Below are 15,829 nucleotides of genomic sequence, written 5' to 3'. Positions count from 1 at the left end.
TTACACTAGCAGCTTTCACCACATCTTCCGGCAACGAATTCCAGAGTTTAGTTATGCGCTGATTAAAAAAATAGTTTCTCTTATTTGTCTTAAATGTAGTACCTAGTAACTTCATTGCATGTCCCCTAGTCTTTGTACTTTTTGAAAGAGTAAACAACCAATTCGCATTTACCTGTTCTACTACACTCATTATTTTTATAGACCTCAGCCATCTCTTCTCCAAGCTGAAAAGCCCTAACCTCTTTAGCCTTTCCTCATAGGGGACTCATTCCATCCCTTTTATCATTTTGGTCACCTTTCTCTGTACCTTTTCTTATGTGCATGCCTTTAGCTGGATTACAAAAAAGATTCTCTAAGGGTGTAAAGCCGCATGAACACATTCTGTTTTCTAATGTAGACATGACTTTTCTAAACTGCCCTCATGAATATCAGGTGCAGCCTACAGGAACACTTTGAATGCTTGAATGTTTGTCTGCAGATTTTCAAAGGGAAACAATGTGGGTGCTTTCCACTTGTAAACTGGCTGCAGTGCAGGTGGACTGAAAGTGTCCGCCTACATTGCAGACAATGTGGGCTATTCAAAATTGCCGACTGTGGAGGTAATCCTCAGACTGGCCGCATAAGTGCAAAACATATGGGTACTTTACACTAATTTTCAAAGTGTAAACCTGTGCATGCTTTCACTTTGAAACTGATCCCTGGAAAACTTCCCGCACGCATTTATTTGTGCCAAATTTGTGCGGGTAATTTTTCTGAGAAACAAATATGTACATACTCTTGAAAATGCAAAAGTATGTGCCTAATTCTGAAAGTCTTTTCTCATTGTGGGTGTGGGGCATGGAGGCCTAGGTGTATACCCTTATGTGCATATTAGGCTGGCAATTTTCCAAAAGACCATTTCCGCGGGTAAAGCACTGTTGTACCCATGGAAATGGCTTTTAAAATTACCCTATGTCTTGAAGATTTTAATTAAGTATTAGTTACAAATCTTATAAAGCAAACTTGGCAGTAAATGTTGAAAAAGTTGTGTTCCCTCAAAAAATAAACACTATCCTCAATGTTGAGAACACGCAAACAAATGGTAAACGTTTATCAAAAAAATTAAAAACTTCCTTATAATAATTGAATGGAAAACTTAGTTCTATATGGTTATAATTACATGGATCTTTTTTGCCGGTGATGATTACAAATTGAAATCTGCTTTGTGTAGCAGTGCTAGAAAGTATTATGCCTGCATGACTTTCAAAAAAAAACTTAAGACTTGGCTGTTCCGACTAGCCTTCTCGGATCCATCAGACACACAGTAATCTATCAACCTTCTCACGATCCATGGAACCATGCCTCTCCGTGAGATGCCTCTTATCCAATACCTCCGCAATTAATCTATCTTGCTCGAACCGAGCTCATTATGACTTTTGAGTTTAAGTTACTGCCCTGCTCGGGCCTTCTTTACTCTATTTACTTCCAAGCTGTAAAGCCTCCAAGTTATAGTCCTTGTTCAATGTAACTTTTTTGCTCTCTTTTTGATTATAATTTACTGTTCAGTTTTTTTGTTACAAGTTTCTCTATTCCCTGTTCGATGTAAACCGATCTGATATGGTATTCAACCATGAAGCTCGGTATAGAAAAATGTGAAATAAATAAATAAATAAATAATACTTTGGCTTTTTCATCAAATAATAAAGTATTGTGTTTTATTTAGGTTAATTAGCTTCATATTAGAAGTTTTTCATTCATTTATTAAAAGAATTTTTTTAATTTTTTTTATATACTTTTACAGTTTGGGTGTTCTCAGCATTGAGGATAGTTATAAAAAGTAGTAATATTTTCTGGTAGTCTTAAAATTCAGTAAAAAAAAATATAATGTTGAACATTTATTTTTTGGAACCATTTAAATATGATTTTTTCTGTTATTTGACTCCTGATAGAAGATTCTTAATAGATATTGTTCTAATTCATTATATTCTTTTTAATGTTCTGCTAAGGTCTATAAAAGTAAGGGCAGCAAACTCCAGCGATTCCCCTGCTATTGAATTACTCATCCAAACCCTTGATCTTCATGAAAGCATACTTAATGATTTAAAAATCTACAACCAGGCTCGAAGAGATTCTGTAAGTACTTCATCCATCTCTGAATACTTTCTCAATGGAGTTATATGTTTGGAATTGAGAACTCAGTTGTTAACACCCTATTAGGTAGATTTTAAAAGCTTTGCGCATGCAAAAATGATCACATACACGTGTAAGTGGGCCGCAAGGGAGCTACGTGAATTTTTAATAGCTGGAAAAAGTAGGTGGAAAGGGGGCAGGGCATGTGTGTTCCAGAGGTGGGGCCAGCACTGATGCATGTATTCTTACAGGACAAGCAGGATGGTAGGCCTCACATGTGGGTGACATCATCTGATGGAGCCAATCACGGAATACTTTTGTCAAAGTTTATAGAACTTTGACTGGCACCTACTGGGCATGCCCAGCATGGCACTAACCCTGCATCCAGCAGGGGTCTCCCTTCAGTCTTGTTTTTTCCACGCAGCTATAGCCAACGCAGATTTTTGGAGCTCTTCACAGTTCCTGACTGGAATTTTTTCCTCAGGAAATTATTTTCAAAACTTGCAAAAGTTTATACCCCCTAGGGGTCTCCCTTCTTCTCTGTTGAATACCTAGTCATCCGGTAAGTTTACCACTGTTTTTTGGTTGGTTTCCGGCGGCGACCTCTGTAGACCTTGTCGGCGCTGACCGTGACTGGCCTAAATTTTTCGACGGCCAAAATGGTGATGGGTTTTCATCGATGCCCTGACTGTCCGAGAACTATGTCAATCATGGACCCTCATCTGGTCAGATCCACGCCGAAGCATTGATGTGGATCCGAGGCCGAAGACTCCCGATCGCTGTCCCAGTCCTCGGCGTCTACGTCATCGATGCCGGAGTCCGGAAAAGCGGAGCGCCAGGAGAAACATCAACACAAACATCAAAGGCCGGTGCCTTCCGCTTCCGCTACGTGGGTGGAGCCATCGTCTGAACCACCGATGAAGAAGACCCGGGCCGAGGTGCGTCCCGTGCCCTCGAAGCCGGATGCACCGAAGCGTTCCGCGCCTTCGGTAGAAGGGGCTACTGAGACTCCACCGGGAACGGTGGGCCCTCCGGTACTGCCCGTGATGCCTCCCACTCCAGACCTGGGGCTCACCACCCCAGCACTCTGATAGGAATTGCTCCGGATGGTGCAAGAGGCTGTGGTCCAGGCAATCCAAGGCCTCCCGTGACCGACGCCAGTGCCGGTGCCTGTGCGGAAATCAGCACTGATGCCTCCGGTGCTGCTGCCTCTCCCAGACAAGCTGGATCTGCTCATCGGTGCCCTGCCAGGGGCGCCGAGAAAATCAACGTTACCGATGATTCCATCGACACCCATCCCGCTTTCATCAGGAGAAGAGGACATATCGATGACGGAGCCTGTTCTGGGACTGTCGGGACTTCCACCATCGAGGCCACCGGTTACGTCCCCGATGCCATCGGTGCCCATGCACCCGGTGCCAGTGCCAGATCTCGATTTTTCGATGCCGAGACCAGGTCCATCAATGCCAGCACCAATTCCGCTCAGACCTCACCCTTGGGCTGAAAAACATCCACTTGGACCGCCACGGGATGCAGAAGATCAACCCTATGATCCCTGGACGGATAATTCAACAGATTCCCAGGATTCAATAGAAGTTCCGTCAGAACCATCTCCTCCAGACGAAAGGTGCAAGTCTCCACTGGAAGATCTCTCCTTTATTAGTTTTATAAAGGAGATGGCGGAGACTATCCCGTTCCAGCTGCAGACAGAAGAGGATTCCAGGCATAAAATGCTAGAAGGCTGCAATTCCTGGATCCCCCAAAGGAAATCATGTCCGTCCCGGTTCATGAGGTGCTGCAGGATCTGATGCAGCGCAACTGGGAGCATCCTGGGTTGGTTCCTCCAGTGAACCATAAGACGGATGCTATTTACCTGGTCCAGCCTTCCCTGGGGTTTCAGAAGACGCAGTTAGCTCATCAGTCGGTGGTGGTGGAGTCCTCCCAAAAGAAGGCCGAGTATCCAAAACACCATTCCTCGGCACCACCTGGGAAGGAGCAGAAATTCCTCGACGCTTTAGGCCACAGGATATTTCACGGGGCCATGCTTATCTCGCGTATTGCGTCATATCAATTATATATGACACAGTACAACCGTAACCTGTTTAAAACAGCTACAGGATTTTGGGCAGTCCCTTCCAGAACAGCTTCAAGACCAGCTGAATTCCATACTAAAGAAGGGATTCGACGCGGGAAAACATGAGGTCCGCTCAGCATACGATGTCTTCGACACAGCATCCCGTTTATCTGCGGCTGGCATCAGTGCCCACCCTTGGGCTTGGCTGAAGTCCTCTGATTTCTGTCCTGAAGTACAGGATCGTTTGGCTGACCTCCCATGCACAGGGGATAACCTGTTTGGAGATAAAATCCAAGAGATGGTGGCCCAGCTGAAGGACCATAGTGAAATGCTTCGGCAGCTCTCAGCGGCCCAGGCGGATCTTTCCACTCCATCCAAACGCCAATTCCGGCGTGACACTAAACGGCCGGCTTACAGGACCCGTAAATATTATCCACCGGCGTCTCAGGCTCGCCCGCCCCGGCCCTTTCAGAAGTCTACACCGCGCCATCCTCGAGCTCAGAAAGCTCAAGCTCCTTCCCAACCTGCTCCTACAGCGGGATTTTGACTTTAGTCTTCAGAGCGAAGACCATGCTCCGTTACCCAATCTACCTGTGGGTAGCCGCCTATGCAACTTCTCCACCAAGTGGCTAAACATCACCATTTGGGTGCAAGCAGTTGTTGCTCAAGGCTACCATCTAAATTTCCTCTCCATCCCGTTGGATACTCCACCTCGGCCAGGGTGGCCCACTTCCGACAACTGTCACCAATTGCAGCAAGCGGTATCCTCCCTGCTACAAGCAAATGCCATAGAACCGGCTCCTCTTGCCCAAAAAGGACACTGATTCTACTCCCGATACTTTTTAATCCCAAAAATGATGGGAGGAATTTGCCCGATATTAGACCTAAGGGCCTTAAACAAGCATTTTCGGAAAGAGAAATTTCAAACGGCAACCTTGGGCTCTTTGCTTCTCCTTCTTCAACAGGGGGATTGGCTTTGCTCTCTAGACCTAAAAGACGTGTAATTACCCCGTCTCATAGGAAATACCTCCGCTTCCTTGTTGGGAACCAACATTTCCAATACAAGGTCCTTCCATTTGGCCTAGCGTCAGCCCCTTGGGTATTCACAAAGTGCCTAACAGTAGTAGCTGCATACTTAAGAAGACTGGGCATTCATGTCTATCCTTACCTGGATGACTGGTTGCTGACAGCTCAGTCATCTGAAGGAGTTCTTCACTCCCTCCACCTTACAGTGCAACTACTACTCTTATTGGGATTTCTAATCAGTTATCAGAAATCTCACCTGATTCCATCTCAGTTCCTCTCCTTTATCAGAGCAGATCTCGACATGATCCAAGCAAGAGCTTTTCTTCCCAAGGACCGAGTTCACACACTAGTGTCATTGGCGTGGAACATAAGATCTCATCAAACCACGATGGCTCGTCATCTACTAGTCTTGCTGGGGCATATGGCATCCTCGGTCCATGTTACCTCTATGGCTCATCTAGCCATGCGATTAACTCAGTGGACATTAAAGTCCCAGTGGTCACAGGCACATCATCCAATGTCCAACATTGTCCTCATCACCAGGCGACTTCGTTTCTCACTGGCATGGTGGATCCTGGAGTCCCATCTACTTCAAGGTTTACCCTTTCAATCTCCAGAACCTCAAATAGTATTGACGACCGATGCTTCCACTCTAGGGTGGGGAGCACATGTCAACCACCTACAGACTCAGGGAACCTGGTTGGTAGAGGAGTCACAACAGCAAATACATTTTCTGGAGCTACGAGTGATCAGATATGCTTTCACTGCTTTTCAGGATTGTTTGCCCAACAAAACAATCCTGATCCAGACGGACAATCAGGTAGCAATGTGGTACATCAACAAACAGGGAGGAACCGGATCCTACCTCCTTTGTCAGGAGGTAGCACAGATTTGGGCTTTTGCTCTATCTCACGCCATGCTTCTCAGAGCAACCTACCTGGCAGGTGTGGACAATGTTCTAGCGGACAATCTCAGTCGGGAATTTCAGCCCCATGAGTGGTCCCTCAGCTCTGTCATTGCGGACAGTTTATTCCGGAAGTGGGGGAGTCCGACCATCGACCTATTCGCGTCTCTGCAGAATTGCAAGGTGGACAACTTCTGCTCTCTCCATCACAGTCGCAACATTCCACCTCGAGATGCGTTCGCCCTCTTCTGGAGGGAAGGTCTCCTTTATGCCTACCCACCACTTCCTCTCATCAGCAAGACTCTCGTGAAGCTACGCATGGACAGGGGTCTAATGATTCTCATATGCCCCTACTGGCCACGTCAGCCTTGATTTCACATCCTTCGGGATCTCTCTCTGTGTCCACAGATTCCTCTAGGCTTGGACCCATCCCTCATATCTCAGAGGAATGGCCAATTGCGCCACCCCAACCTTCAGGCCTTGTCACTGACGGCTTGGATGTTGAAAGGTTGATCCTACAGCCTCTCAATCTTTCGGAATCTGTATCTCAAGTCCTGGTAGCTTCACGAAAGCCTTCTACTAGAAGGTCTTACCATTTGAAATGGAAAAGATTTTCATTATGGTGTACTTCAAAGGAGTTAGATCCTTTTACCTGCCCCACGAATCAGTTTTTAGACTACCTCTGGCATCTCTCGGAGTCGGGTTTACAAACCTCCTCCATCAGAGTGCATGTCATTGCGGTGGCCGACTTCCATAGGGGTACAGGGGATGTCTCTATCTCGACACAGCCCCAGTAGTGCGCTTTATGAAGGGCTTGCTTCACCTGAAGCCTCCTCTCCATCCACCGGCCCCGTCTTGGGACCTTAATGTGGTTTTAGCGCAGCTCATGAAACCTCCATTTGAGCCTCTGCCTTCCTGCGAGCTGAAACATATCACTTGGAAGGTCTTTTTCCTTCTGGCGTTAATGTCTGCTCGCAGGATCAGTGAGCTACAGGTGCTGGTTACTTACCCCCCTTACACGAAATTTCTTCATGATCGGGTGGTCCTTCGCACTCATCCTAAATTTCTACCGAAAGTGGTATCTGAATTTCATTTAAATCAATCCATAGTGCTGCCTACTTTCTTTCCGAAGCCCCACTCACTTTCTGCTGAGCAGGCTCTGCATTCCTTGGACTGTAAACGTGCGCTTGCCTTTTATTTGGAATGCACTGCAGGCCACAGGAAATCCACCCAACTCTTTGTTTCCTTTGATAATCTTAAGCTGGGAATGCCAGTTGGAAAGCAGACCCTGTTCTCCTGGTTAGTGGACTGTATCTCCTTCTGCTATCAGCAAGCAGGCCTTCCGCTTCAGGAAATAGTTAAAGCGCACTCCATTAGAGCTATGGCAGTGTCGGTTGCACACCTTCGTTCTGTAACTCTCATTGATATCTGCAAAGCTGCAACCTGGAGTTCTCTTCATACCTTTGCAGCACACTATTGCATAGACAAGGCTGGTACACAAGATTCTATCTTTGGCCAGTTTCGTCTACGCAATCTATTCTCAGCGTAATATCCAACTTCCTTCTTTTTTTTAAAAATTTACTCTTTATTGAAATTATAACATTTAAACAATGACATAGGGCCTCATTTTCCAATATCGCATTGGTATCGCATGCGATACCAAAAAGGGGTGTACCTTATGCTAATAAGCATGTGTATTGCAAAATTAACCCAATTTGGGCTACATTTGCCAGTATATATGAGAGAGAGAGAGAGAGAGAGAGAGAGAGAGAGAGAGAGAGAGAGAGAGAGAGAGAGAGAGAGAGAGAGAGAGACTTGCTATAGTGCCTCCTCCCTAGACAGGTATTTGTATCCCTATGGGAGGCCCACCTAGTAACTCGAGGTGGGGTTTAGGTATGAGTGTAGGGGGTTGGGGGCCACTTTCACATTCAACATGAGACGTACGAACAGAACAGTGGTCTCTTGTGAAGATTTGCTGGCCTTCGGAGTGAGGAAACTCACTCCAAGATTAGATTTGTGCAATGTTCTCTCCACCTAGCTTGTTGTTGCCCAGGTAGAGTGTCCATCAAGCTAGGTTTCAGACAGAGCTCTCCTCCCTCCAAATGGCCAGAGGTCATGTTCCTTCCTCCAGGGCAAAGAAAGCAGGGATTCTATTCCCGGTACTTCTCATTTTTCTCTTGCTTTTCTTTACTTTTCTAACATATATATTAGTTGCCTTGGTGATTGCTCCTTTTAGTTTGGTCCACTGTTGTTCCACATCTCTCTCGTTCTCCCAGCCTTCTAGTTCTGCCTCCAGGTACTTCCCCATTTCATCAAAGTCCGTGTTTTTGAACTGCAAAACTCGAGTCTTCGTGCTACTTCTCCGTATCCTATTTGTGATATGAAACCATACTGTATGATGATCACTGGTGCTGAGGTGGGCACCTACCTGGACATTAGAGACGTTAACTCCATTAGTGAGAACTAAGTCGAGTATAGCTCCTTCTCTCGTGGGTTCCATTACCATTTGTTTGAACAGAGCCCCTTGTAGGGCATCCACTATCTCTCTACTACTGTTAGATTCTGCAGAAGGGATTCTCCAGTCTACATCCGGCATATTAAAATCTCCAACAATCACCACTTCTCCCTTCTTTCCCATCTTTTGTGTGTCTACATCCGGCATATTAAAATCTCCAACAATCACCACTTCTCCCTTCTTTCCCATCTTTTGTATGTCTTCAACTAGAGCTTTGTCAAGCTCTTCTATTTGATTTGGAGGCCTGTAAATCACTCCAATAGAAACGGAAGCCCCATCATCTTTTTTTAGGTCAGCCCATAGAGCTTCTTTGCCCCATCTTCCTTGCAGCTCAGATGTTTGGATATTGTTTCTGACATAAAGAGCCACTCCTCCCCCTTTCCTGTCCTCTCTGTCCTTCCTTAATAAGTTATAGCCTGGTATTGCCGTTTCCCAATCATGAGATTCCGTGAACCATGTCTCCGTGACAGCGACAATGTCCAAGTCCGCCTCTATCATTAGGGCTTGCAGATCTGGGATTTTATTGACTAAACTCCGAGCATTTGTGCTCATAGCTTTCCAGCTTTTCTCATTCTGGTTACAGCTTTTTTCGGATTGCTTTAGTGTCTTATTTAATTGAATTTTCTTATCCTCTTCACCCTTTTCCTTTACATTTTTATATGTATTTTGGGGGTGACATTTCTGTATGCATTGGGTTTCTTCTCTCTTTTCGGATATTACGTCAATCTCTTTCGCAAGATTTGTTTCCAAAAAGTGGCTAACTCTCAACGAGCCACTATGAACACCTGTTGTGAAAAGCGCTGGAAATGCTTGTGCAAAGTCGGTATGGGGATGTTAAGTAAAGCATGACAGGATTCAACATTAATCGGCACATTCAGAAGTTGCCTTAGCAACTCAAAATCTGTTTCCAAAAAAAGGCCAACTTCTCGCATTGCTACCAAACATGGAAAAAAGTACCAAGGCCACCACAAATTTTTTAACAAATATTTGGTACATTAGGAAATATACGGTGTAAATGAACTGGGGTTAAATGCCATTGATACAGCAATTTATAGCAATTCTCTTGTAATGCAGCAGAAATAGAACATTTGCTAGCATACTTGAAAACTAGATCCCAGTCCTCAATACTCAAGAGTAGCCCCAGATCAAGATCCCAATCTTGTAAATGTTTAGCGGGTTCAGGTAAGCGTCCATTAAGAAGATTATATACTTTAGAAATTAATCTAAGCATATTATCTGCTTGTTGACAGAAGGTTTCAAAGAGTAACCTAATCCAGAAAAGAATATCTGCTCGCAGCAGTGAATCAAAAAAATGTTTAAGTTGAGCATAAGCCAAAAAGTCTACATTTTGCAAACCATACTGTTCTTTCAAGACACCAATAGGCAAAAACTTCCCCTGTGAAAATAAAATGTTCAATGCAAGAGATACCGGAAGCCAGCCAATTTGTAAAAACTAGAGAACCACCCTCTCTACCTCTTTGGCGACTCTCTCCGGGTCTGATGGACGGCCTGCTCCCGCGGCGTCTCCATGCCGCTTCTCTCTGGCGTCCCCAGACCGGCCTGATGCTGCGGATCCGCCATGTTCCTGATGATGTAGGGCGCACGCGCACTCCGAAGTTTGTACCAGCAAGGGCGCGAACCTCGGGGGCATCCCCCGTAGTGACGTCATCCACTTCCAACATAAAAAGTCTTTGCTTACGCTTACAAATCGAGTTAGCAAGGATTTGTCCAAGGTACTCTGCCTCCTCAAACTTACCAGGGGTACCCGCTCCTCGGGGGCCCCGCTCTCTCCTCTTGTTTTCAGATTGCTAAGACGGGATCCGGTACTCGCTCCTCGAGGGCCTACGTTCCTGAATGCTCAGAAGACTCCCTATTGTCTGGAAGCGATCGCAGACGTGAACATTGTGAGTTTCTATTCCAGTTGCATATAGGAACCGGTACTTGCTCATCGAGGGCCCATGTTCCTAGAACTCTGAGGATTTTCTTCTGTCTAAGATGCTATCGCAGGTCCGGAGATCGTGAGTTATTACAGATTGCAGATAGGAACCGGGACTCGCTCCTCGGGGGCCAGTGTTCCTAAAACCCTCCAAAGACTTTCTTCTATTTCAGAAGTTATTTCATATACAGATATTAAACCATTACAGAGATAGATAACTGTGAGTCACCATCGCTCTCTCAGAGCTGTCCCTGGAACCAGGTACTCGCTCCTCGAGGGCCTAACTCTCTCCAGTTACTGAGTCTTCTTATTAATCTATGTGAGTATGTCATCTATTTCTGGTTATGTATCCAGCATACCCTGTCTACACACTATGAGTCTCTCTCTACAGCTCAGCAAACCAGGAGATTGCAGTTCCAGGATCTGAGGAACTTCAGCCCTGCCGGGCACATCAGCTCACTACTGCCACCTCTGGTGGTTCTACTACCTGTCTAATAAAGAACTATCTATGTCTGTCTCCATACTCCAGTCTAGTCGGTGGTCCCTCTCATGATATCCTCTTGAGGGCGCTGTCATCTGCCATCAGCCCTAGGATTCACCATTTCACATTGCTAGCCCCTCCCCTCTGGGGGAGAAACTCTAACAGATTGATAACTCCGCCCTCTTGGCGGAGTGATCGACAACAGTAAGTAAACCTGTGTTGGTTGAGCGGAGGTTCCTTGAAGGGTTGCAGGGGTGCGGTGGTCCTTATAACCATCTAGCCTTGTCATTGTGGATAGCTTTGTGGATGAGCATAAGGATCTTATATTGAGATCTGAATGGGATGGGTAGCCAGTGGAGTTGTTTGAGTAGGGGTGTGATGTGGTCTGTTTTTGTGCTATTTGTTAGTGATCTTGCAGCTGCATTCTGGAGGAGCTGGAGGGGCTTGAGGGTGGTAGCAGGCAGGCCTATTAGGAGGGTGTAGGCAACACAAACAATAGATGCCAGGTAATGTCCGTTAAGATGCTTCTCACCTCTCAACTGCTGTTCATTCCGTTGAGAAGGAGACCGGCGCGCCGCTTGATACAACTTTATGATTTATATGCTCACAGCCTTGAGTGCCAGTCAGCCCCGGCGCATACAATAGCACATTGACAAATATTGTCTCCAAAAAACTTCTAATCATGTCTTGCAGGAGACCATTTACATTGCTATTTCATTACTCCAACCCCTGAGGCAGCCCCCAAGAGAGGGGGTGAAACTCGGCCTGAGTCGGGCATTTGTATATTGGATAAACAAGTCTCCTAATAAAGCATCTTAATGGACATTACCTGGCATCTATTGTTTGTGTTGCCTCCATGGCTTTTTTAGATCACCTACCTCCTTGTTTTATCAACCTATTAGGAGGGTGTTACAGTAATCTAACTTGGCGAAGAGGAGGGATTGTAGTACAGGGGTTGGAGTTTCTTAAGGATTTGTAGTTTGTAGAAATTTTCTTTTATCAGTGTGTTGATATGAAATTTAAAATTTAATTCCTTGTCCAAGGTGACTCCAAGGTCTCTAACTGTTGTGAATGATTTGTATTTGAGCGATGTTGAAGGAGTCAGTGGGGGGTGTTGCAGTTTTGCTTGCAATGTGAAGAATTTCTGTTTTGCTCTGGTTGAGCGTAAGTGCCATTTGGGTGAGGATACATTTTATATTAGTAAGGTATGTTTCCCATCGGTTTAGTGTATTATTGATGCTATCTGTGATGGGAAGCAGGATCTGTACATCATCGGCATACAGGAAAATAGGAAAGGCCTGCTTTGTCCAAACAGTTGCATAATGGCAGCATATAAACATTGAAGAGGGTAGGGGATAGGGATGAGCCTTGTGGGACTCCCTGTGAGAAGGGTATTAGTTCTGATGTTGTATTATTGTAGGTTACCTTAAAGGATCTGTTAGAGAGGAATGATTGAAACCATTGGAGGATGGTGCCATTAAGGCCAATTTCTCTTAGTCTGTGAATTAAGATCTCATGGTTGACAGTGTCAAATGTGGCAGAAATGTCAAGAATATATGGGAGTACTGTTCATAAAACCCAGTCGAGAATCCATCCAGACTGGGGGATTTTCCCATTTTCAGCTGCTTAATCACATTCAAGACTTCAGGCATGCTAATAGGGATATCCAAATAAGCCTGTTGTTCCATAGAGAACACAGTCAGTGATACAGAATTGAGATATTCATCAATCTCGGGGTCCATAATATTCTCATCTTTGCTATACAGAGTCCCATAGAATTGGGTAAAACACTCCCGTATATAAGAGGAAGTGGACCTATTGTCCCCTGAAAATGTTTAATTTTAGCTATCAATCCCTGAGAATGAAAAGCCTTCAGATGTCTCGCAAGATAATGCCCAGCTGTATCTCCTCCCTCATAAAAGGACTGCTTAAGAGTTTCCAATTTTTGACCCAGGAAGACATCGAGTGTCTGAAGCTCAGATCTAACAAAAGATAACCTTTTATACACAGTGGAAGATTAGCTGTTCATATGTAAACTGGAAAGATGAGATATCTGGACCATGAGTGAAGACCTATGTTTTTCTTGCTCTTTTTTACAAAAAGATGCTTGAGAAATAACAGACCCCTTGCCCACTTAGAGCACTCTCAAACTGTAGCTGGGGAAGTCTCTGCTGGGGAGTTTATTCTAAAGTACTCTTGAAGATGCCTACTCAAAGAGAAAAGGACTCATCTTTCAATAAACTTTCATTTAGCTGCCAAAAACGGAGACCCTTATCCCTATCATGAAACTGAACATCCACCCAGATAGGTGCATGATCAGACCATGTAATATTCCCTATCTCTGCTCCCAGCACTTGATTCCCTATAGTCTTGTCTATGAGAAAATAATCAATATAGGAGTAAGTCCTGTGGGAGGAGGAGTAAATAGTATAGGTACAGATTTGGGATAACTCTGTCTCCAAATGTCATCAAGATTCCATTGTAACATAAAAGAGGAAAGCAGCTTTCTCATCTCCTGTAAGGAGGCAGGGGAAGCGAAAGAATCATCCAAAGCCAGATTCCTAGTGAAATTAAAGTAACCCCCCTCGATTATGGCACCTTCTACATGAGTCAATAGCAGATTATCCAAAGCCTTCAAAAAAGAAGTTTGGTCTGAATTAGGGAACTATACAGTAACAAAGGTGAAAATATCTTGTCCTACTCTAATTTTGACCAATAAAAACAGACTCTCAGAATCTGCAAGTTGAAACAACAGCTCAAAAACTAGGAAATAAGAAAACAGTATACCCCTCCAGCATACCTAGACCACGGGGAGCTAGCAGCAAGAAACTTGTGGTGGAAAGAAGAAAAGGACAGCAAGTGCTCATTGCGCTTGTGCAAGTGAGTTTCCTGAATCAGCGCAACCACTGCCTTCTGAGAAACAAGTTCCTGATTTAACAGGTAGTACTTCCGAGGGGTGATAAGTCCCTTAACATTCAGAGAGATAATTCTAAATGCAATAAAATTGAGAAAGGAAAAAAGTAGCAAAGAAAACAGCAAGTAAGCACACAGACAATGCTATGGATGGCAAAATAGCAATTAAGAAACAAGTAAATAAACTGATTCAGTAGTAGTAACAATACAGGAATATGCACTACTCTGTGGTCCCAAAACCCCTAATCCGAGCCGCCCTCCCCAAATGGTGGATCCTACTCCTTCTTGGGGACCTAAACATCTGCCAAAAAAGAACTTCCCAAGAAAGAATCCCCCTCCATTAACATAAACAGTGAAAAAAAGAAAAAGGTGACCATCGCACCCTCTATGATGTAAGTTCCAAATCGCTCCAAAGCAAAGAGCCTAGCATAAGTACTCTAGATATCCATAACAGAATGCTAAAAGAAGGCAAATAGTTGCACAAACAAACAGCTGAACAGACAGCTAAACCAGTCAAGGCTATAGCCGCAATTATAGGAAACAGCCCTAAGAGTTGAGAGATACATAAACAATAAGTCCACGGCTCCCTCAGCCCTGGTCAGACATCGCAAATCTAGGGTCCTCTGAGTGATGCCACAACCGTCTGCCGCCCTTGCTGGCTCTGTGCTATCTCAGGTAGTTATCCAACTTTGAGGTCTCTGGTACCATTTTGGGTAACTGAAAATTGATGTGGAGATTCACCTGCTTGAACACTTCAACGGCTTCAGCTACCAACTTTATGCGATGTGTGACCTCTTTGATGGTGAACTGGAGACCAAATGTAAAGGTCCAGTGGTAGCATACCCCTTCTGATAGAAACATAGAAATGATGGCAGAAGGAGACCAAACGGCCCATCCAGTCTGCCCAGCAAGCTTTCACACTTTTTTTTCCCCTCATACTTATCTGTTACTCTTGGCCCCCATCAGCAACTCTCTGGTTCCAGTTTTCCTCCACCCCCTCCAACGATGTAGAGAGCAGCGCTGGAGCTGCATCCAAGTGAAGCATCCAGCTCAATTGGTCAGGGGTAGCAACTGCTGCAATAAGGAAATTACTCCCACGCTTATTTGTTTTACCCAGCCTGTGCCATTCAGTCCTTGTTAGTTGTCTGAATATAATTCCTCTTTTCTTTATTCCCCCACCGTTGAAGCAGTGTGTTGCGCTGGATATGTATTCCCAGTGAACTATCCAGCTTAATTGATTCAGGGTAGTAACCACCATAACAAGCAAGCTACTCCCATAATTATTTGTTTACCCAGACTTTCTAATTCATTCCTTGTTGGTTGTTGCTGAATATAAATCCTCTTTTCCTCTCCCCCCCACCTGCCATTGAAGCAGAGAGCTATGCTGGATATGCACTGAAGTGAAGTATCAGACTTATTTGGTTTGGGGTAGTAACCGCCACAACAAGCAAGCTACTCCCTGTTTTTTTTGTGAATGCAAATCCCTTTTTTCCACATTTCCTCTTGCCGTTGAAGCATAGAGCAATGCTGGAGTTGCATTGACAGTGAGTGTGTTTATTGAATAAGGGTATTAATCTCCAGGTAGTAGCCGTAATATCCGCAAGCTACCCCCATGCCTCTTCTCTTCATTCACATCCTTTAGACTTTATGGATCCACAGTATTTATCCCACGCCCCTTTGAAGTCCTTCACAATTTTGGTCTTCATCACTTCCTCCGGAAGTGCCTTCCAGGCATCCACCACCCTCTCCGTGAAGAAATACTTCCTGACATTGGTTCTGAGTCTTCCTCCCTGGAGTTTCAAATCTTGACCTCTGGTTCTGCTGATTTTTTTCCAATGGAAAAGGTTTGTCATTGTCCTTAGATAATTAAA

The 15,829-nt window shown here is 44.7% G+C and overlaps 1 protein-coding gene across 1 annotated transcript in view; it reads left to right on the top strand.

Annotated features, from left to right (window-relative positions):
* Positions 1 to 15,829, top strand: part of CFAP61 (cilia and flagella associated protein 61) — an 826,389-nt gene that overhangs the window by 252,405 nt on the left and 558,155 nt on the right. The window contains exon 14 of the mRNA XM_029593764.1: positions 1,986 to 2,112. Coding sequence (XP_029449624.1) covers positions 1,986 to 2,112 — 127 coding nt within the window. The remainder of the gene's footprint in view (positions 1 to 1,985; positions 2,113 to 15,829) is intronic.

The sequence above is a fragment of the Rhinatrema bivittatum genome, chromosome 3 (genome assembly GCF_901001135.1).
Source record: "Rhinatrema bivittatum chromosome 3, aRhiBiv1.1, whole genome shotgun sequence".
Taxonomy (NCBI): Eukaryota; Metazoa; Chordata; class Amphibia; order Gymnophiona; family Rhinatrematidae; genus Rhinatrema; species Rhinatrema bivittatum.
The sequence above is the reverse complement of the archived record's forward strand: the minus strand, read 5'-3'. Positions and strand labels throughout refer to the sequence as shown.